Source organism: Zea mays, chromosome 7, assembly GCF_902167145.1.
Source record: "Zea mays cultivar B73 chromosome 7, Zm-B73-REFERENCE-NAM-5.0, whole genome shotgun sequence".
Taxonomy (NCBI): domain Eukaryota; kingdom Viridiplantae; phylum Streptophyta; class Magnoliopsida; order Poales; family Poaceae; genus Zea; species Zea mays.
The window spans coordinates 183,945,347-183,969,038 of record NC_050102.1 but is presented as its reverse complement, the minus strand read 5'-3'; the positions used below and the strand labels follow the sequence as shown (position 1 = coordinate 183,969,038).

Sequence of the window (23,692 nt, the reverse complement as noted above, 5' to 3'; positions counted from 1 at the left end):
CCAAGTCGGTCAGCCAGAATGACCAGGAAGTCGTTCGACTTGAAAACAATGGACGAGACCATCCAACACATCTTCGTGGGCTGTGTGTTCTCACGACAAATCTGGACCATGATCCTTCACTCCCTAAACCTTGCCCCTCTTACGCCTTCTACAGCTGATACTCATTTCTTTTCCTAGTGGCACGCTCCATCAAGATGGTGCATAAGAAAGTGCGGAAAGGGTTCAACACTTTTTGTTCATTTTAGTGGCTTGGGAGATTTGGAAATTCAGGAACTCTTTTGTGTTTGAGGCCAGTCAGCCAGATGTTCGGCGGGTTCTCCAGTTAATAGATGACGAAGGTTTGCTTTGGTGTAGGGCCGGAGCTGCCAACCTCCTAGAGCAAAATAGAAGGTCGCAGGTCTTAGCTGGGTAGGGCTATTGGTCCGGGTCGTGACTCCTCTTTGAGTAGTCCCATGTTGGGTGTCTGTGGCGTTCGGGTGGGGCATTTTTGCCTACCCGATGTAATTATTTTTCCTCCTTAAATAAAATGACACAATTCTCCTGCATGGTTCAAGAAAAAAAACTGATGCCTCTAGAGATCTCCATTGAACATGTCCAAACCATCTCAATCGGTGTTGAACAACTTTTCTTCAATTGGTGCTACCCTTAGTCTATCACGTATATCATCGTTTCAAACTTGATCCCTTCTTGTATGGCCACAAATTCAACACAACATATGCATTTTCACAACACATTGGAGAAACTACATTTTATTAAAATGCAAGCGGTGTTCAAAAGAAATTTACAAAAGGAGCAAAAGATTATTGAAAACGACAAGTTTAATAAGTAAAATTAACTTAACATATCTGAAGTTTAAAAACATTTTTTATGTTTAAAAGATACAGTAAATATCACTCCTAAGTTACAAAATGTTCTCATGTGGACAAATGGCATTGAGAACATCAGTGGCAAACGTGAAAATTTCAAACTTGGTTCTTACGTGTATTTGTTAGGATGTTCACTGACTCAGCAACAGAACCAAGTTGAATAAGCACCAAACTCCCCAAAAGTGCATGGTGTCGCACGCCCTGATCGGGGGCACAAACCGAACCTATGGTTGCCCCCCCCCCCCCCCCGGGTCACGAGAACACAACATAAATAGGAGGCCTAGGCCAGCAGAGACGCCAACACATTCTAGCGCCCGAAAACCCTAGCCACCACAATTCCCGGCGTTCTCAGCGACCGGAAGAGCCACAATCGATGAAGTCCATAGAGCCCAGCCACCCCCACAGGGCCGGGATCCGAGGAGCCCCCACTTTCTCCAGCTAATCATGGGGCAGGACAATGGAGGAGGACAACAGGGAGGTGGAGCACCAGCGATGGGCAGTTGGGCACGACGGCGATGCCCAATGCCGCCATTACTCTTGGACAGTAAGTATGCTAGTTTTCCCTTCCCCCTCAACCCTTCAGATTAGAATTAGGGCCCTTATCATCATTGAGGTTGTGTCGGACTTAGGCTGATCCAGTGGGTCTCTGTTTTTCTATCAGTATGAGCTTTTGACGTCAAAACTCATGGACTGTGGATATGAAACAATAATTTGTTTCTGAACCAAACAGTTCACCTCAAGCTTTTCCACAACCAAATATTTCTAAATGGATTCTGAACAAAGAACTGGTTACAGTGAACCCTTGCTACTATTTAAGCAAAAGTCTGGATGCAACTAAACTAACATATAATTGTATAAAAATACAAGGGGTGATATAAGATACATATCTCTCATGTGTGTTCAAGAAACAGTAAGATAATACAGTCGGCATTTTTCTTTTAGCCTAAAAATAGAACAGAGCGAAAGGGCCTCTAGCTGAGTTGGTTAGGTGGTCTGAGTAGCACTCCTCAGGTCCTGGGTTTGACTCTCCGTGGGAGCGAATTTCAAGCTGTGGTTAAAAAAATCCCCTCGTCTGTCCCACGCTAAAGCACAGGTTCAAGGCTCAGCCCCGGTCGTGGTCGTTCTCACATGGGCTTCGATGCCGCTGTGTATGGGTGGGGTAGGGGTTCGGGGGTTTTCTCGACCTGTGTGAGAAGGTCTTGTTCTTAATACAATGCCCGGGGGCTGTCTTACCCCCCGCAGGTCAAGTTTAAAAATAGAACAGAGGCAAGATGGACTTAAGTGTGTTAGGTGAAATAAAACCACATCACAGGCATTCTCTAGTTCATGTGCAATTTTTTAGAATTAAATTAAGATCCAGAGTAATTTACTCATTTGTTTCAACCAGGAATGTGGTACCTCTAGCATATATATAGAAATAGTTATCCTAAGAAATTAACATTTAGTAGTGACAGCAATACACTGTCTAATTCTGTGGTTATAAATGACAATTAAATTTAGCTGCTATGTGAACTGACCTCTAATACATTCCATTTGGTGATTATAGGCAGTTGCGCCAAAATGTTTCTTGTATTCTAAGTGTTACTACGTTCATACCTTGAACAACATGATAACAGCCAGTAATAAGCTTTAGAGAAGTAAAAAAAAGTATCAAAACCCATACTTGAGTGCCACTGCCATTATCACTGTCATCCCTTGCATTAAGTCCCATGCCAGCTTCATCGTCGTTGCTACCACTGTTGTTACCGGATTCATTGGCACCTTTTGACTTGGTACACTTCTGCGTCTGAATGCCACTTTCACTTCCACTACCACTGGACTGAGTTCCAAATAAGTAAACTTTTTTTTTTTTCGAACACGCAGGAGAGCTGCGTATCATTGTATTAAGAAGAAGGGTCTAAAAATTAGACCAATTACAAACACAACAGAAAAAGAAATATAAAGAAAAAGAAAAAGAAAAAGGAGAAGAAAGAAAGCAAACTAGACCAACCTACCCCCACAATCTAAACTTAACCAACCAACACCCTTCCCTAGTGAGGTTAACTACTGAACTCACTCCTAGATCCCTACATGACACCTGGAATGGGAGCTGTAATAAGGGCAAGATGTTTGGCCCCCGCAAAATTCCAAATAATAATTTCTTCTTCAGCTCTTCTGATAGCACCCTCCATGCTAGGTGTAGCTCTATCAAAAACACATCCATTTCTGTGGTTCCAGAGAGTCCAAAGCCCAAGGGTAATCAAAGAATTGAATCCCTTTTTAGCAATCCCCTGTAACTGCTCACTGCTTCTGCTCCACCACTCCATCATTTTAGTTTCTCCCATCACAGGAGTAAAGGCAGATAAGTTGACCTGTCCCAGCAGCTGAAACCAAAAACTCCTAGCAAAAACACACCCCACCAAAATGTGATCTATGGTTTCTTGCTCTTGGTCACACAGGACACATTTGTCAGGATGGCTAAGACCTCTCTTCTGCAAACGATCTGCTGTCCAGCACCTTCCAAGATCAGCAAGCCATAAAAAGAATTTACACTTGGGAGGGGACCAGGTTTTCCAAATTAGTTCCCAATACTTAGCCATGGTCGACCCGATGAAGAGGCCATTGTAAGCTGCTTTCGCTGAATAAATTCCATCATTAGCGAACCTGAAAATATGTTTGTCCTCCCTGTCTGAATGAAGCTGGACACTTTGAAGTTCATCCCAGAGATCTAGGAGATCGGCAAAGACACCTACTGTCAAGGCCCCTTTAATATCAGTTAGCCATCTCCTGTCTGTCAAGGCCTCAAGCACAGTTCTGCTGTTCCTAATTCTCTTTGGTACCGCTGCAAGCAGTCGAGGAGCAATATCTTCAATATTCTTTCCGTGGACCCAACGATCCAGCCAAAATAAGGTTGAGGACCCATTTCCAATTTCAGTGAGCAGGGCGGTGCAAAAAAAGGCCTTTATTTTGTTGGATATCTGCATGGGCAATGAGGACCAAGGCTTATCCGGATCCGTTTTGCGCAGCCACAACCATCTCATTCTTAAGGCCCATCCTAGTTCTTTAAGACTAGAAATCCCAAGTCCACCAATTTCAAGAGGTCTACAAACTCTTCCCCAAGCCACTAAACAATGTCCTCCTCTGACCTCTTTCCTCCCACGCCAGAGAAATCCTTTTCTGATCTTGTCGATAGCTTTGAGCGAGCCTGTGGGAATGTCAACTGCCATGACTAGATATATAAGCATGCCAGTCATCACGTACTGAACCTGCACTCTTCTACCTGCCCGTGTCATGAGGTCCGCTTTCCACCCAGAAAGTTGATCAGCCACTTTGTCAATAATGGGCTGCAGCTGATTATTGGACAGCTTTTTTAAGGACAAAGGTAGACCAAGATATTTGCATGGGAAAGACGAAAGTTCACAAGGAAGCCAATCATTGAGGATGTCCAGCTCATCCTGCCCACAACGGATTGGATACACACTGCTTTTCTGAATATTAGTTTTTAATCCTGAAGCTTCTCCAAACAAATTCAGAATACCTAGGACAGTATGAATTTCACTCTCCCTTGGGTGGAAAAAAAGAACCGCGTCATCAGCATATAGCGAAATTCTGTGGTGCAGTGGTTTGGAAGAGAGAGGCTCAAGCTGCCCCTCCTCATCAGCTTTGGCCACAATGCAACCAAGGATGTCCATCACTAAAATAAAAAGCATAGGGGAGAGGGGATCCCCTTGCCGCAGCCCTCTCTTGTGGGGGATGGTGTTCCCCGGAACTCCATTGAGTAAAACCTGTGTGGAGGAAGTTGCTAAAAGGCCACTTAAGATATCCCTCCAAATCTGCCCGAAACCCAATCTCTGAAGTACTTCAAGCAAAAAAGGCCAAGAAACAGAATCGAAGGCTTTAGTGATGTCAAGCTTCAAAAGAACCCTCGGTTGGCCTTGCTGGTGAAGCAATCTGGCAGTCTGCTGAACCAGCATGAAGTTGTCTTGGATGAAACGGCCCTTGATGAAGGCGCTCTGCCTAAGAGAAACAAGATCATGCAGTCGTTGGGACAATCTGTTGGCCATCAACTTGGTGACAAGTTTAGCAATGCTGTGTACCAGACTGATAGGTCGAAAGTCTTTTACTTCCTCAGCCCCCTCCTTCTTAGGGATAAGAGTAACAAATGCAGTGTTAAGTCTTCCAAACTGCTGGAATTTTCTGCACCAAATTGCAGCAATAACAGCCATCACATCCGTCTTGATAATTGGCCAACAAACTTTATAAAATCTGCCTGTGTAACCATCAGGCCCCGGAGCCTTATCAGAAGGTAGTTGCATTATGGATTCCAGAACCTCATTTTCATCAATCTGCGCATCTAAATCAGTCAGGTCATGAGAAGGTAGACCCAGGTAATCCAAATCAACAGTCAAGGATCTGTCCGCCTTGCAGCCCAAAAGTTTGAAATAAAACTCATCTACTGCTCTAGCCTTCTCGCCGTGATCAGTGAAAGTGTTCATCCCTGACACAATCTTGGCAACAAAGTTCTTCCTTTGCCTGTGCCTAGCATGCATATGGAAAAGCTTAGAGTTGGCATCGCCCTCCTTTATCCAACTGATTCTGGACCGTAGGCGGGCAATAGTGCGTTTGAGGGAGGCAAGGGCTAAGGAGTGTTTTTTAAGCCCTCTCAAGAGCCAAACCTCCAAAGGAGACAGGAGCCGAGAGTCTTGGGCAATCTCCAGCTGATGAAGAATTTCTCTAGCAAGTGCCAACTGGGAGGACACATGGCCTACCTTCTTAGCACTCCATCTCTGCAGAGCCTTGGCAGTTGATTTCAATTTCAGTTCGAATGTCAGGAAAGGGCAACTTCTTTCATTAACCGAATTCCAGGCTTCCAGAACTACCTCTTGGAACCCTTCCAATTTTGGCCAAAAGGATTCGAAATGAAATCGACGCTTGCCAGAACACATACTGTTAAGTCCAAGAATCAGTGGGCAATGATCTGAGTCCTCTGAAGCAGCACTTTGAAGGAGATGGTTAGGGAACAACGCTTCCCAATCAGTAGTGCAGAGAACTCTATCCAGTCGGACCAGTGTTGGTGAAGATTGATGATTGGACCAGGTATATTTGCGACCAATTAGGGGAGTATCAATCAGACCAACATCATTGATAAATTTTCTGAAGCGACCCATCATAGATCTATTAATATTATCATTATTCTTGTCTTCAACCTTGTAGATGAGATTAAAGTCTCCCACTATTACCCAAGGCTCAGAGCAGATGCTTCTGAAATGCCTTAACTCTTGAAGAAAAAGGATCTTTTCAGAATTACTTTGAGGTCCATAGACACAAGTCAGCCACCAAGACTGCCCATTATTTCTCTGGAATTGCAAGGAGATACTATAAGAATCCACTCTGTTCAGCCCTGTCACCTTTATATGCTTTTTCCAGGAAATCAGAATTCCCCCCCTAGCACCCTCGGACGGCAGCATTACATACTGATCAAAATCTGTTCCCAAAATAGCCAGCACCTTTCCTCTGTTAATTTCCTGCATTTTTGTTTCCTGAAGACAGATAACGTCTGCGCCACAAGCATCAATGCAAGTTCTAACAGAACATTGCCTAGATGTAGAATTGAGACCCCTTACATTCCAGCTCAAGATTTTTTTTGGATCCATTACAAACCTCTTACATCAGCGACCTCTACAGGACAACTCAACAGGCACTAATGCCAACACTAATGCTGCCCACCTTGAGATCATCTGGTACCACCCATCCAAAAAAGGACGCCAGCGCTTCAATATGTGAAATAGGAAGTTCAGTGGAGAATACTTTCAGATAGTCTTCTTTGGCTTGCTGGGTGACTGCCCCAGGATCCCCAATTACTTTCAAGGCCTGCATAACTTTCTTTGTGGTTCTTGAGGATAAATCCATGTTGTCAAATTCAACTCCCACGCCAGCAATTCGACGGCTGCGGCGTGGGATAATTTCTGCAACTTGGGCATTTTTAGACGTCATAAAAGGGGGATCTTCTGGTGTTGCAAGGAGGCCTGAAATCTTTTTGGAGAGCTTGCTAAGGAATTGTTTGTTCTTGAGCTGCGTACTGCCTGTTTGGGTCTCTTGCGAAGTTGACTGACTACCATCAGTAGTAACAGCTAGGCTGACCTCTCGCACCGTGGACACTGTATTTTCATCAGTATCAATCCTCAGTACAGAAGCGATTGGCCCACTCCCTTCTTCATTCATATTTCCAGACTTGTCCCTACTGTTGAACCTTTTTCGTGAGTATACCATCAGCTTTTTGGATGATTGAAGGCCCCTAATATGTAGCATCCCTGGCTGTTCAATGCCAGTAGTGCAGTGAATGGATTGGTGTAGCAAATTCCCGGTTGAGGACTTCCTTCCGCTGTCCGCAGCCACATGATCGCCCAGAGTCAAGGTCGTCCTCTCAGTCTCAGAAATGCACATTTGATGGGTGAGGTCCGTCGTAGCCCAATCCACCGGTTCAGCCACAAGATCATCCTGGCGTGCTTCACCCGTAAATCCCAAAGGCCCAGTAGCTTGGGGCGAATCAGTCCGGTCCCCCTCCAGCGGCCCAGCAGCTAAATGGTACTGGGGCGAGGCTGACCTCAACTGATTCAGCGACCCAACAGCTAGTGGCACCTTGGTTCTTTCTTCATCATTAAAGGAGGCAGCTCGGACCCCAAGGTCGCGTGCCTCATTAGCCAACTGTCTACACTGCTTCCATGAAGGGGAAGGCGACTCCTGGGATCTCTCCACCGATATGAAGGAGCCGGCCCGAGCATCGAGCTGTGCGTTATTTAATTGGGCAACGCAAGCATCAATGGACGGCTGGCCGCATATCCGCCTGGAAGGACCCAAGGCGCCACATATCTGCCTGGAAGGACCCGAGGCGCCACAGACCAGCTGCATTCCCATCTCATCTCCCCAGGTCGGGCAATCTTCAAGGGGCCGCATTGAATGTTGTGCATTAAGTCCCGAAGAGGCGCCTAAGCCCATCCTTTCAGCTTCCTCAACCGAACACAGCGCCCTACTCCTTCCAGACACAAACTGGGCGCCTATCCGAAGGTGAACAGATTCCCTAGGTGGCTGAGGTGGAAGGCGGCGCTGCTGGGAGTCAGCTGGATCACTGTCATTTCCTTCATCAAACTGACCATCGTCAGAGGAAGGGGATAGAGTTTCAGTGCTATTGGTCATCTGAAAGGGCACCGATGACACTGTCATGGAAATGTTGTATGTCAAACATCGTTTCTTCTGCTCATCACTGCCCGGCTCGACGATATGAAGTTCCATTTCTGAATGCAGATATTTTGGGTCAAAACACCAGGCGCGTAGCAGAAATGCTGTTCCTGAATCCCTTAACAATTCCAAAACCCAGCACGAATCCTGTAGTAACATTTTTGCCGTGGAGATATCCCAAGCATGAGCTGGAATTCCTCGAATCTCAATATCAACCAGTGCCGCCATAGACGTCGTCGAGGCATGAGAGAATCTTGTCCATCTTTTAAAATTGAGAGAAAATCCAGGGCCTCTGAAAGGTCGTCCTTCGTTAAGAATTTGGGTCGCTGTGTGTTCATCAGGCAGGAATAGTAGGAAATCTTCCGGCGTGGCCTGCTGGATAGACATATCATCAGGGTTGATGCTGAAACTTCGCGCCAATTCCTCAATCACCTCATCCCCGCGAACCATCGGCCTGGTGCCAACCACCGAAACAAACAAGGCTCTCCGAAGAGCAGCTTCCTTTCTTGCCAAATCAGTGGAAAACTCCAATACGCAGGAAGGTTTCCGCGGCAAGGCGCTCTGGACAGCAACAGGGGGATTGGGATGCGGCTGACTTGGGCCCGACTGCAGTCCCGAGCTGCCTTTCCCGCGTTTAGAACGTCTTCTCTTCTTCTTCATACGTCCAACAGGCAGAAGCATGCCACCCTGTGCTTCTTTTTCCACTAATGGGGAGTTCACTGGAGGGGAAAGCCTTCGCCAGACTGGGGCCTTGCGCTGAATGACTGGACGATCCATCACCGTTGGGCCAGAATTGTCCACTCCAGACAAACGCAGCCACACCGGAGTACGATCTCCACCAGAGCCCAGCCGCTGCCACACTGTCTTTCGCCCAGCTTCCGGCAAGGGGCACCTTGCCGCTTGATGGCCAAACTTGAAGCAGCGATAGCACCTCGTAGGACGTCGGCAGGAAGCTACCAGGTGGGAGGTAGAAAGGCACTTGTAGCACTTCCCTCGGAGATCCACTATGGATCCTCGACGAGGAAGGTGGCGCCTCCTATGCTCAACCACCTGCCAGCCATCCTCCTTTCGACGTCGACTTTCAGCAGAAGACCCTTGCACCTCTGACTGGTCACCAGCTTTCGTCTTCAAGTGGGGAATAGGGGGAGCAGGGGCGTTACCACCATGACCAGAAGGTTGAAGGAGAGCTTCTTTATAGGAATGATAAGCAGAGGAGGATCCTCCCGATGAGTCACCATCAATAACGTCATCACACCATCTCTGGGACTTAGAACGTCCTGCCTCCTGGGGGATCGGGCGACTGGCCTGACTGGGGGCAATCTCCGAGGGGGTGGGGGCCGAAGAGTTGGTCGACGGGTCCGGAGTGGATTCCGGCGAGAGGCTGGTGGAGGTGTGAGGGGGAGAGGGAGAGGGGCTGGGGGAGGGAGAGGGGCTGGGAGCGGGAGAGCTCATCACGTCTAAAGGGACAGCCTTATGTTTTACCAGACCATACCTCAATAGGTGTCTTCTTGTTTCCCAAATAAGTAAACTCTTGTTAGAGTAATTATACAATTTTACCCAGAGAAACATGAATAACGTCAAAGAACTTACAATATTCAAACCAGACCATGAACAACTTACACTGTGACACCGTTGTCTCCACACATGCTGCCAAAGGTTCTTAAGTTCATTCTTACGTATAGGCTTGACTAAAAAGTCAACAGCACCTTTTGACAAACATTTAAAGACTGTACTCATAGCATCACTCGAAGACATCACTGCACACAAACAACATCAGTGTAGCAGCTAAAAGCATTGGGACTAAATAAATGATGAAAGCAACATTTTAATCATGATATGAACTACACTGTAGAGATGAAAGTTACTTACTAATCACTGGAATGTTCTTGCAAATATTGTGGCTCATGATTCTACTCAGCAGAGAAATACCAGATACACCGGGCATAAAAACCTCAGTCAAAACAAGATCTATGTTGTTTCTCTTATCTTCAAGATAAGCCCATGCTTGCTGGCCATTTTCGGCAGAGATAACTGAAAAAGGTTGGATAGCATAACTAAATTTCTTAAAGAACAATAACAATCAGTCAAAGAAACAACAACAACAAAGTCTTTTGGCCCTGTTTGGCACAGCTGCTGCTTGTTGAAAAAGCAGCTTATCTGATAAGCTGGTGAAAAGCAGCTTCTGCTTGTTGGCTGCTTTTAGTGTATTCTGAGAAGCAGCTGAACTGATAAGCTGCTGCAGAAGCTAGCTGTTTGGCAGAACTTCTGCTTAAATTTGTGAAGAAGCTGAAAATAAGCTGTGCCAAACAGGGCCTTTATCCCAAGCAAGTTGGGTAGGCTAGAGTTAAAAATCCAATAGAACCCACAATCAAGATTCGGGCACATGAATAGTTGTTTTCCATGCACTCCTATTAAGGCCCTGTTTGGCACAGCTGGTGCTTGTTGAAAAAGCAGCTTATCTGAGAAGCTGGTGAAAAGCAGCTTCTGCTTGTTGGCTGCTTTTAGTGTATTCTGAGAAGCAGCTGAACTGATAAGCTGCTGCAGAAGCTGCCTGTTTGGCAGAACCTCTGCTTAAATTTGTGAAGAAGTTGAAAATAAGCTGTGCCAAACAGGGCCTAAGACTAAATCTTGAATATATCACATCCTTTCAAGTCTCCTTTTACAGCTTCTTTTCATGTCAACTTCGGTCTTTCTCTATCTTCTCATTGTTATCGCGCCTTAGGATCCCACTATGCACTGACGTCTCTAGAGGTCTCTATTGGACATATCCAAACTATTTCAACCGATGTTGGATCAACATCAACTTTTCTTCAATTGGCGCTACCCCTAGCCTATCATGTATATCATTATTCTGAACTCGATCCCTTCTTATATGGGCCACAAATCCAACGCAATTTACCCCCTTCTTGGTCATGCCTGACACAATATCAGCAATGCGTTTCCACCACTGCAGGAAGATTGTGTCATCTTGGATAGGGGCAAGAATGTGGAGCCCGAATTTCCGAAGAGTGATGTACCAATATAATCTGGAAAAGCTACAAGAAACCAAAAGATGGTTGATGGTTTCAGGCTCTTGGTCACAAAGAGGGCATCTAGGAGGATGATTTAGTCCTCTTTTTTCAAGTCTGTCTGCAGTCCAGCACCTATTATGAGCCACCAGCCAAAGGAAGAACCGACACTTAGGAGGTGCCCAAGTTTGTGGTACCCTCTTGTCATATAGAACGCCAGATGCTTGATGCCACTTCATCCACCCTGCTTAACATTTTCATCAATATCCCTATCACTCTGTAGCATTGATCCTAAATACCTAAAGGTGTCCATCCTAGGGACTACTTGACCTTCCAAATTAACATCACCTTCATCATGTGTATGTCGAAATCACATATCATATATTCTATTTTAGTTCTAGTAAGTCTAAAACCTTTGGATTCTAGAGCCTCCCGCCACAACTCTATTTTCTATTTACTCATGCCCGTCATCAACTAGAACTACATCATTCGTAAAAAAAAACATACCCTTGTATGTCCTTTGTGACCTTATTCATCACCAAGGCAAAAGGTAAAAGCTTAAAGCTAATTCTTGATTTAATCATATTCTAATTGGAAAGTCATCTATGCCATCATCACTTATTCGAACACTAGTCACAACATTTTTGTACACGTCCGTAATGAGCCAACGTACTTCCTTGGAACTTTATGTTTGTCCAAAGCCCACCACATAACATTACTTGGTATTTCATCATAAGTCTTCTCTAAGTCAATAAAAACCATGTGTAGATCCTTCTTTTGTTCCATATATTGCTCCATCATTTGTCATATTAAAAAATGGTTTCCATGGTTGACCTTCCAAGCATTAAACCAAATTGGTTCAAAGAGATCTACGTTATTCCTCTCAGATGATACTCGATAACTCTCTCTCTCCCATAGCTTCATACTATGGCTCATCAACTTAATTCCTCTGTAATTAGTGTTAGAGTGGACGCACTAATCAGTTCAACCCAAAAACTTAAGTTGTTAGAAGAAGGTAGGCAATCCATTTATACATTTCAACACCCACACTCACGTGCATCTATAGAAAAAGGCACAAACATGAAAATAAAGGGGCGGAGGCACAAATAAAGCATCCGCCAGGATTCAAACTCGAGACCTTAGGCTTTGATACCATGTTAGAGTGAACGCACTTACCAGTTCAACCCAATCCATTTATACAGTTCAACACGTGTAGGTGCAGAAGGACAATTAAAGGGACAAACATGGAATTGTTAGGAGACCTCTAACTTTGATACCATGTTAGAGTGGACGCACTAACCAGTTCAACCCAAAAGATTAAATTGTTAGAAGGTAGGCAATCCACTTATATACTTCAACAATTAGTACAACTTTAAATATCTCCCTTATTCTTGTTGATCGGTACCAATATACTTCTTCAGCTCTCCACTCGTCAGGCATCTTGTTCAACCGGAAGATATGGTTGAACAAGTTGGTTAGTCATACAACAGATGTCTCTGAGGCATCTCCATGCCTCAATTGGGATACCATCAAGGCTCATCGCCTTACTCGTATTCATCCTTTTCAATGCCTCCCTAATCTGTAACCTTAGATTCTTGGATCCTATGCACAAAGCGTCTATGGTGTCATCAAAAGGGTCATTCAACTAAAAGGTTGTGTCCCCATTGAACAATTTGTTAAAATACTTTTGGCATCTATGTCTGGTCCCATCCTCCTTCACCAAAAGGTGCTCTGTTTCATCCTTAATGCACTTCACATGGTTAAAGTCTCCTATCTTCCTCTCACGAACCTTAGCCAACCTATATATGTCCTTCTCTTCTTCCTTCGTACTCAAGCGTTGGTAAAGATCCTCATACGCCCTACCCTTTACCACATTTAGAGCTTGCTTTGTAGTCTTCTTTGCTACCTTGTACTTCTCTATGTTGTCCACATTCCTATCATGGTATAGGCGTTTGTAGCATTCTTTCTTCTCCTTAATAGCTCTTTGGACTTCCTCATTTAACCACCAAGTATCTTTAGCTTCACCTCCACTCCCCTTAGTTACTCCACATACCTCTGAGACCACCTTCCGAACGTAGGTTGCTATCTGCGTTTTTGACAATAAGAGTCCTAGTGTGGCTGCTGCTATTAGAAGCATTGGTTTGGAGATTGATCTTTGGGTTATGGCTGGTGCAAAGAAGTTGTCCTTGCTTACTGCCCCCATCCCAGGTCTACCTGTTAGCTAGATAGTTGTAGTGCTGTTTTGGTAGCAGTGTTTTTGTCATGGATGGTTTCATTTATGCTTGTTTTTGGCCGCCATAGGGCGGCCTTATCTGTATCTTGGGGTCCTTCTTGGACCTTTTTTTCCCCTTCTTAATATATTTTCGCGCAGCTCTCCTGCGCTTTCGAGAAAAATCTTCTCCCACGTGTTGTTTGTGTCATCTCTTCTTTCCAAACGTCCTCTTTTAGTCCTTGAAGACTTTTTTCCCTCCTCCCCTTTCAATTTCCACCAGCTTGTTCTCGCAATCTTGTCTTGTTTATCCCTATGGACACACACCTGAAAACAAAAGACCGCCACCACAAACTTATGTTGAGAGACAACACGCTTCCTAGGTATCACTTTACAATCCAAGGATGGTCGTTTATCTTCTCTCCTTGTGAGGACAAAGTCAATCTGCCCACGGTGCCCTTAAACATATCCTTTCGTAGGGGGTTGGTTCACCATCTGGGGGTCCAATGGTTTCAACTGGTATCGCTGGTAGCACATACTAATTTGAATTCTAATAGGGATTCGTTCAGATGGAACTAGACTACCAATGGGTTGTTTACTGTTCAGTCTTTGTATCAGGCAACTCTCAACAATGGGGTGGGAATGGATAACAAGGACCTTTGGAAACTTAAGATTCCTTTGAAAATAAATTTTTTTATGTGGTACCTAAAAAGAGGTGTAATTTTAACAAAGGATAACCTGGCTAGGAGGAATTGGAACGGTAGTAAGACATGTTGCTTTTGTAACAGACCGGAGACAGTGAAACACCTGTTTTTCAGGTGTTTGTATGTGTCTTTCATTTGGCATTAGTTACAAATAAGTACGGGATTGAGACCTCCTCGGGATGCTAATGATTTGTTTGGGGTTTGGGCGAGTGGCCTGTTGTCCAGATCACGCAACTTACTATTAACCATTGCATCGACAATTTGTTGGGCTATTTGGTTAAGTAGGAATGAGGTGTTTTCAATAAATTGTCCCCTAAATCTTGTTTGCAGGTAACCTTCAGGACAACTTATTGGTGTCACTTCTAGACACAGCTTCAGCCTAGAAGGGAGGACCAAGAATTAATTAAGTCTTCATGTCGTCATGTGGAGTTGGTGCTACTACAGTTCTTTCACAATTTTGGATGGGGGTCTTCGTTGCGTTTAACTTAGTTGTAGCTTTGATTTAGTAGTTGGTGTTCTTTGGTGAGGTCGTGTGATAGGTCAAGGCAATATGTTGCCTTCAGTTGTAATAATTGGTCGTAACCTCGTTTGAGGCCAAGGTCGGACTATGTTTCCATTATCTAAAAATAGGTCACTAAATGGGAGTCTCTCTTCTTAAAGGTGTTAGCTATCAACAGGTCAAAAGCTATCGCAAAATCCAATCCTAAATGGGAGTTTGGTGCCATGCTAGTGTTGTTGGGTTGGTTGGCTTATGGCCTTAGAGGATGTCATTGTTGTAGGGGGCGTGTTGCTCAAGGTGATTAGTTTGTAACTATTATTGCTACCTTTCGGTGGCTTTATAGCGGTCTATTTTGGACCTCTCTTTCTTCTTCTTCTTCTTAATATAAAGATGTGCAGTTCTTCTGCGTGTTCGAGAAAAAAAGATAATCCTATCTTCTTGCCTCCTCACATCCACCACACTGTTCTTGAGACTCGTATCAATCAAAAGTCCTACTCCATTTCTATTTGCAATTGTCCCTATGTACCAAAGCTTGAAGCAGGTATTATCCACCCTAAATATTAAACACTAAACAATCAAAGAAAACATAAAATATTATATATGTAAGATTTTAGAAAGTGAAATTAGTTCCCAGCTCAAAACAACAAAGTTGCACCATTTCAATAGATAATACACAACTTGGGAGATTATCCTCCATATGAAACAAATGCTAGGAAAGGGTCTTTTAAAATAATATAAGTGCAGGCTTAAGGGGTCTCAACCTGATCCCAGTACTTGTAAGTTGCACACTCGGCTCCCTAAACTTATGAGTTCTCGTTCCCATCCTCGTACTAGTAAATTGCACATTCAGCTCCAAAAAATTGTATTACTATACCATCCCAGTCCACCCCTCGCCCTGCATGACACCGTCCTTACCCCATTGCCATGCATGTGCACACCTCACCTGCGTCGTGTTGCACCGTGATCAATCTACCATCCCATGCTTACCTACGCTGCGTTGTTGACGCGGTGCCACACCCATTGCCATGCTCATTTGCACCACCAAATCGTGCAAGCCTAGCTTTCTCGAAGATGAGTGTCTAGGCATGATCCTACCTTCAGTGCCCTCTTTGCTCTTGCTCGACTCGCTCCTACACCTTGCAGCACCACCAGCGTTACCCCTGCCCCCGCGGTAATTGCACTCAACTCCAATACTGACACACTCCTTGTCTCCTTTCTCTCACCCATTGCGCATGCTCTCATGATCATGATCTCCTCACCCCAGCTCTCTGCCCTTCCAACCTTCCTCGTCTCTTGTCGCGACAAGCTCACTAAGTGGACGTACGCCTACACCACCATGGGAGTGAGGCGCCTCGGCAAGGGCACAACATGGTAGTGCATCATTGTGGCATGGTAGTATGACATTGTGTCGGTGATGCAACGCAGGTAGGCAGGCAAGCATGGTGAAGCACAGAGTAGCCGCGTTGGTGAGACATGCACTTGTGGAGTGATGGGTAAGGACAACATAGTGTGCAGGGGTTGGACCTGGATGGTACAGTAATATAAGTTTAGAGAGTTGAGCACGCAATTTACAAGTACTGGAACCGATATGAAAACATAGAACAAGTTTAGAAAGCCAAGCGTGCAACGCAAGTGCCAACACTAAGAATTCGAGATAAGTTTTGGGAGCTAAATGTGCAATTTGCAAGTACTAGGACCGAGATGAGAACATAGAACAAGTTCAAGGGCTGACGGTAAAATTTACTCTTGTGGAAACATCCCTTAATCAATTTCCTGTTCTCAATAGATTATAGGGTGAAAGGGTTTGTAGCCCAGTGGGTGCAACAACCTTAGTAGCACCTTAGGTCCTAGGCTCGACTCCATGTGAGGATGCATTTAAACATGCCTAGGTTAGAAAACCTCGTTTTTATATTATTGAATTATATGTGTAACCATCTAGACTCACTTTCCACAAGATACATATGGCCACAAACATGTGTCCTAGCACTCGATGGCATGTATAGAACAACCAACTTTTTGAGGTGTTTCTTGGCCTGCCCATGAGATACTCCTTAGTGCAATACAATGGGGCAATCTTTCCTTACGTGTTGTTATTGTCAACAAATATTTTTGTTGTGCATGTGCACTACACCAACCCTTGGCTAGCACATCCATCCACGTGAGTACATCTACTTTGCACACACCTAGGTGCTCTCCAACAGCTTGTTGGGTCTGTGTCTCTAGGCCCACATTGACATAAGAGTCTGCCTACATCTCCATGACGTAGGCTTCCAAGTAACAACAATAACAAGTGTTGGTTTGGGGTCAAGAGTGACTAATTTTGGCCCTTAACAACACGTCCCTCAAGACTCCTAAACCTTGGGAGATAGATACTAGTCCGGCCTCCCACAATTATAAAAATATGGTATACTACTCTTTTGCCTTCCCCATACCCATTACTTCATCACAATAGGCAATGGCAAATAGTATCCTTGTTTCATGAGGTACTTTCATTCTTATCACGCCATAATCAAATTTCATTTGAAATAATGTTCTGGCCATACCATCACTTATGTGTAACCTTTTGGTTCATTAATTCACGCGCGACAATAGTTGTTCCAACAAATTTGACACTCTTGGTTTTTTAAGCACTTCTAAACCAGGTGTGTAATTCTTTGTTTGAATAATGGCAATAATCTTAACACCTTCCCCCTAGTCACCACCCCTGCAACTCAAGCTAACCTTATCATCTCATCCTTCGTTTAGCACCACCACCTTGATCATATTACTATAGTCGTTCTCGACAACCCCTAGAATAAAGCTCAAGCTAGCCTTATCGTCTCTTCCTCCATTTGGCACCACCACCTGGACAATCCTGCTATAGTTGTTCTCGACAACCTCTAGAATAAATCATTGATGACTAGGCTGGCAGGGCCATCCTAGTTCAGTCTGTCCTCACTACCACCATTATTTACCGTGCTATGGCTCTTGAGCTTCCAAAGTGGGCGATTAAGGCCTTTGACAAGATTCGTCGTAGTTTTCTTTGGACAGGTCGCAAGGATGCCAACGGGGGTCACTGTTTAGTGGCATGGCCCACTGCCACTCGACCTAAAGATCTTGAGGGTCTTGGTATTTCCAATCTTCAGTATTTAAATTGGGCCTTGCATGGCAGATGGTTGTGGTTGCAAAAAAAACTGACTCTTTAAAACCTTGGGCTGCTCTTCCAATGCAGTCCCACTCTATGGTGCAGTCCATATTCTTATTTGTTATGGCCTTTAATATGGGAGATGGCAAAACTACTCTTTTTGGCAAGATAGATGGTTGTTGGCTCCGAGACTGGTGGACTATACCCCTCGTGTGGTCGCCCTTGTCCCAAAAAGGCTTTGGAAAATTCACGTTGGACTAATTGTTTCAGGGGGGTTGTTTTCTAGGAGGTCATCCTGGACTTTTTGACCCTTTGGGAAGTTTTCTATGATTATGTGCTGCAGCATGCGATTCATGGTAAGCATTTTTGGAGCCTTTCCAATTGTGGAAAGTACTCCTCTAAGTCGGCTTATGATTTGTTGTTCAGTGGCTCTACTTCTTTTGGTCCTTTTGAGCGCATTTGACAATCTTGGGTGCCGGCCAAATGTTGTTTTTTCTTTGGCTTGTGATGCACAACCGGTGTTGGACAGCTGATAGGTTGGCTAAAAGAGGCCTTTCACATTCGGTCTTTTGCCCCTTATGTGACCAAAAGGACGAAACAATTCATCATTTGTTGGTGTCTTATGTTTTCGCTAGACAATTTTGGTTCAACATCTTCCAGAAGAGGGGACTGGCTGCGTTGTCCCTGGGCATCGAGGAAAGCAATTTTGAGGCTTGGTGCAGTACTTCAATTACTCGCCTTAATGGAGGCATCCAAAAAGGCTTCAACTCTAGTGATTTTAGGAGCTTGGTGTATATGGCGACACTGCAACGTGTCTGTTTTTGAAGGCGTTCTGCCTAGTGTCGCTAGGGCCTTGTCTTTAGCTGAGGATGAATGTAATTTGTGGTGTCTTGCTGGTGCTAAGGGTTTGTCCTTGCTCTTAGTTTATGGTCATGACCTAGGTTGAGGCATGTGTTGCTTCTCTGGAGTAGATGTTTTAGTGTCGTGTTTTTTCTTTCTTTCTTTTCCGTGTAGGACCTTTTGACCCCTGTATTGTTCTTCTATCTTTTAATGCAATGATACGCAGCTCTCCTACGTGTTCGAGAAAAAAACGAGAGTATCTTCTCGTCCCCTCCAGACATTGAGCACTAGCAACTCACGTCGATCGCTCTACTATCCTCCAATGTTAAGCACCCATGTCTCCTACAGTGGCACCTCTCCCACAGTAGTGGAGCCAAGATTTCAAAGTTCAGTATTTTTAAGTTTAAAAAATACCCAATGCAAAAAAAATGCTAAAAAGTTCGTTCAAAACAATATAGACATATTAGAATGTGAGTTTCCTTCGCCAAGCAATGAGTGTTGCCGATAGGTGGCCTATTAACAATGGAAATGCTACTTTAAAAGTATCCAGACATCGCTAGAAATATCTAACACATGTTTGGCACACTCCCAACAACGCTCTCTCCTCCCCACTCACTCATTCTTATCCACACTCTTCACCAAGTATGTCAAAGTTGAGGCCAACGGAGCATACGATGGCCTCCGTGGTGGCGATGTCTGCACGCCATCATCCTCGGCTGCTCATACTACCTCCCTACTTCAGCCCACAGAGGGGGCTCATGGGACTTCGATCCCTTGGCGCGAGGAGCCCGATATGACCTAGGGAAATAGGAGGACGAGGAGTCATAGGACCGGTGCCAAAGGTGGGGACCTATTCCCTCCTCCCTCCAACTGGCTCAAAGGTGATGGGCCAATGGCTAGAGTTGCAATTTGGGCCTCAAATTAATCCCCTTGTTGTTGTACATCCTAGCCCATATGACCAACAATGTTGTGGTTTCTGATTTATAATGTTGTGTACTTGTGTTCATTGTTTCTGTGTTGCATGGGATTTTCGAGATGTTGCAACAAATGTTTTTTGAATGTGCAAGTGTGTTATAGTTGTTTTATGTGTTCAAATGCATGTTTCAAATGTTGCAACAGTTCAACTGGATGTCGCGATAGTTCAAAGTGATGTTGTATATGTTGCAACGGTGGGCCCCACCAGTGTTCAAACGTTAGCACCCATTAGACGTCTGAGCGCTAGCATAGCCATGCCGCTAAAGCATCATTTATGCAATCCGTACTCTTCTTACCAAGCTACCAAAAGCAAAAGCACCTCATCCCCGCTCTGGAGACATCTCATACATCCCAGCCACGAGGCACTAACCAAACTTGTTCATTATTCTGCCATCCAGTCTTGTAATAAAGATATGAGCACTTTATGTCATGCGTGTTAGCTCGGTCGTCGTGTTCATCTTTCTTTCAATGTGCCAACATCTCATGTTAAGAATAATTTCAACCTTATACATTGTGACTTGTGGACTTCATGTTGCCATTGTCTCCAGTTACAAATACTATTTGGTTATTTGTGATGGTTGTTCATATTTTTTTTGGATTTTTCCACTGCTACTCAAGTCGGACACGTTCCCTACTCTATTTTTTTTCTTATGTCTCCACTTAGTTCAGTGCCTCCGTTAAGGCCATCTAGTGCGAGTGTGCGACAATAGCCACGAGCTTGATAGAATCTAGCGCCCGCGCCTTCTTCCTTACACATGGTGCCCAACTCAAGCATGTCATGCCCCTACACTTCGACTCAAAATGGCAAGGCTAAACGCATCATCCGATCTATCAACAACATTATTTGCTCCTCATTACTGGGCTGAAACCCTGCATACAGTCACCAACCTTCTTAACATCCTTCCTACAGGCACTAAATTACTAAACCCCACGCATCACCTTCCCTGGCTCCCCACCGATGAATGATCTTCGTGTTTTTGGTTGTACTTGTTACCCCAACCTTTCTGCCACTACTAGCCATAAACTTGCGGCTCAGTACATTTTATGTGTCTTTCTTGGGTACTCTCCTCACTATAAGGCCCCCTTTGGAATGCAGGAATTTCAGAGGAATCATACAAGAATTTTACAAGAATCAGTTCATTTTCACAGGAAAAACGCAGGAAACAGCAAAAATTCCCACATTCCAATGAGGGCCTAATACCCTGTTTGGATGTAGATATTGGAACACAAAATTGAGAATTGGAATCAGCTTTTCAAAATTTTGTTGTTTGGTTGCACATAGAATTGAGGTTTGGAATCAGAGACCCAATTCCCTGGAATTGGACTATAACTAGAAACTCAACTTTCCAATACAGAGCATCACCCCTCGGTATTGCGTGGATTAGACCGCACAATTCCAAACTCCAATTCAGTGACATCCAAACAATAGAATTGGTTCAATATCATGGTTGATTTGGTATTGAACCCAATTCAATTCCTTGCCCTCCAATATCGACATCCAAACGGAGCCTAAAGGATATCGGTGCCTCAACTTGCAATCCAATAGGATCATCATCTTTTGACATGTCGTGTTCAATGAGTCCATTTTTCCTTTTGCTACACCATCTCCTAACGGACCTTGCATTCTTGCATGAACAGGCTAATCTATGTCGCAGCATTGACTCAACACTATGTATCCTTCCTGCAGGTCCTCTAGCGTGGCCTCCATAGGTGTTGCTCCCTCACGCACCATTTTCATAGGCATAGCCGACCCGATGTGGTCACCCTGATCATGGAACCCTAAACACTACCAAGTGTGGCTCTTGTTGCACAGCCACGTTGGCATCGTCATCACTTGTGATGTCCTATGCTACCGCTCTCCCTGCTCCACCGATCGGGAGCAATCCAGTCCGTACACCACTGTCACGCCTAGCGCTCCTTCCTCGGCTGCAAGAGGCCATCTACTATGTACCAGCTGTGGTAGATTACTAACGGGCAACCGCGAGTTGAAATTGTAAGTTGATTTGGTCAGTTGCCTTACTGTTTCAATATATCAATTATCCATGATACTTTGCAAATGTTTATGAAACACTGAAACTGAGACCGATGTTTATCATTTCGGTGTTCCATATCTATATGCTGCGAATTGGTATTTATAGATGTTAAACAGCTCCAAGTTATGATCGATGCTATGAATATGCGAAATCATAGCCTGTCAGAAAAACGACTGAAGGATGAATTGGGATAAAACAAACCTTGGTACATGCAGCAACGAAGCAGGGCACTGACGACCTGCCTGGTTGAATCATCACTCTCCACAAGCAAGACGTTGAGAGTCTCCTTGAGGAGGAAGCGCTCCCAGCAGGCCTGCTGCTGCTGCTGGTTTTCCGTATCATCATGCTGGAGCAGGCCGGCCGGATCGCGGTCATTCGCAGGCGTCCTCGCATCTCCGTCCACGGAGAGTTGCTGACAGGCACCTCCCATCAGCCTGACTCGAAGAGGTAGACACAAGTGGTGGGATTGGTTGGATGCAAGTCTTTGGTTAATGAATAAGCGGCGGTGCGCATTGGTTTGCCTTCAAGGGCTCCCTCCTCGTTTGCATCCAAAGTTTCTGCATGTACCAATGTGGTTGCTGAGAGCTTGAGCGACAAAACAAATCGTGTCCTGGCTCTGAAGAAAGGAAAAAAAAAAGAAGAAGAACTGGATGCGGGCGGGGCGGAGAGGGAGGCAGGACAGGAGTAGAGAGACGACATACCTGTGTGTGTCTGTGTAGGTGAATCGGCAAATGAATGGAATGGAGGTCGGTGGTGACCCGTGGCCTCCGAAAAAGGCGAAAAGTGCTGCAAGAGCTTAGGAAGCCACAAATCAGGAACCCATTTATTTCTGCACCGTACCGCAGAGTGTTTGCCTGTTCTAAATCGGCCGCCGACTACACCAGTAGCAAGCAAGCAGGTGGATAGTAAGGAGTTGGGTTTACCTTTAGGGCCCGCGGTCGGATCGAGGGCGGAGGTGGAGGAGGAGGAGGAGGGAAGCGGCGGCGAAGGAGAGGTGAAGGAACAGAGGTAGTAGATATACCGGTCCCAAGGGAGGGAGGCGAAGGAAGCCAGGCCAGGAGGTGGCGAGTGAGGTGGAGCAAAAGGAGGTTGCCTGGGGCCCGCCGGCCCCGCTCCCTCTCAAGATACGATACGATGAAATCAAAATCCGTGGCGTGCGCTCCCGGTCCGGTCTCAGGTCTCACGCCTGCCCTCCAGCTCAGCTCAGCCTAGTAGCATGTGGTCTAGGGCCAGTCCGCGGTCCTGACGTCATCCTTCTCATTTAATACAAAAATGAAGTAAAATTATAGGTTTAAATCTTGGTTGTTGGTAAATTTTTTTGTCTTATTAAAACAAAGTATACTAATATAATAATATATAAACCTTGACAATACACGAGCAACAAAGTATGTCTCCGTTCAACAATATCTATGAAAGAAATTGTTACTGTATATACAGTAATATAATAAACCAACTAAAATCATGTGTGATAAGAGATTGAGATACATAACAACCGAGAGGGTAATATAGTTCTTGCAACAGATTTAAGTGAACTAGTGCTCAGCTCAGCTCAAACTGTATCTAATCCAGAAGAAGATATATAGATAGGCATCACTTCAAAATGACAGCAGTATGTTGTGAGACAACCTCATGATCGCCGCGCATATTATATACATTGGCGTCTTTTAAATCGCGGAATAAGCAAAAAAGGATACGTGGCCAGGGATTTAAAGTCAGCTCTCTTAGCTCGAACCATCCAGCTTCTACCACTATAGCACATATCTATTTGTGTTATATAAAGAAGTAATATTGTAAAATTGTATTGTTGGAGACTTGTTCTCAAGTGCTAAGAGTTAAGAACAAGGCAACATAGAAAATGTTAATCGTTAATATCCTTCGTCCTCCGAAGCATTATTTTCCTTAGGATTTAATGGCTTGCGGACGAAGGTTATGAAGGTCATACCTTCATAAATTCATCAAACAATGACGAAGGATGAAATATAAAGAATGTAAAAGAAAACATGAACAATCACTTATTATTATTGAGCATAAACAAAAATATTATTGAACTACAAGTGTACCTTCAATCGGAAGGAAATGACAGTACAAGTGTGACGCAAAAAGCGAATGCCAAGTCAGCGTGAACAGTACGGGGATACTGTTCACCTATTTATAGACACGGGACACAGCCCTTACAAAATTACATTCATGCCCTTTACATTTGATAATAACTCTATAGT

The 23,692-nt window shown here is 44.6% G+C and overlaps 1 protein-coding gene across 16 annotated transcripts in view; it reads right to left on the bottom strand.

Moving 5' to 3' along the window:
- The window catches only part of LOC103633607 (two-component response regulator-like PRR37), a 34,738-nt gene extending 12,029 nt beyond the window's left edge, over window positions 1-22,709 (bottom strand). For 4 of the 16 annotated variants that reach the window (XM_008655319.3, XM_008655323.4, XM_008655322.4 and 1 more), the window contains exons 1-6: window positions 22,397-22,709; window positions 22,175-22,259; window positions 21,675-22,030; window positions 9,951-10,112; window positions 9,702-9,838; window positions 2,530-2,685 (exon numbers count right to left, since the gene is read on the bottom strand). In XM_008655319.3, coding sequence (XP_008653541.1) covers window positions 2,530-2,685; window positions 9,702-9,838; window positions 9,951-10,112; window positions 21,675-21,903 — 684 coding nt within the window. In that variant the 5' untranslated portion in view covers window positions 21,904-22,030; window positions 22,175-22,259; window positions 22,397-22,709. Of the gene's footprint in view, window positions 1-2,529; window positions 2,735-9,701; window positions 9,839-9,950; window positions 10,113-21,674; window positions 22,031-22,174; window positions 22,269-22,396 lie in introns of all 16 variants that reach the window. The other 12 variants (XM_035961207.1, XM_035961210.1, XM_035961209.1 and 9 more) reach the window with 6 other exon arrangements.
- Between the last annotated feature and the right edge of the window lie 983 nt (window positions 22,710-23,692).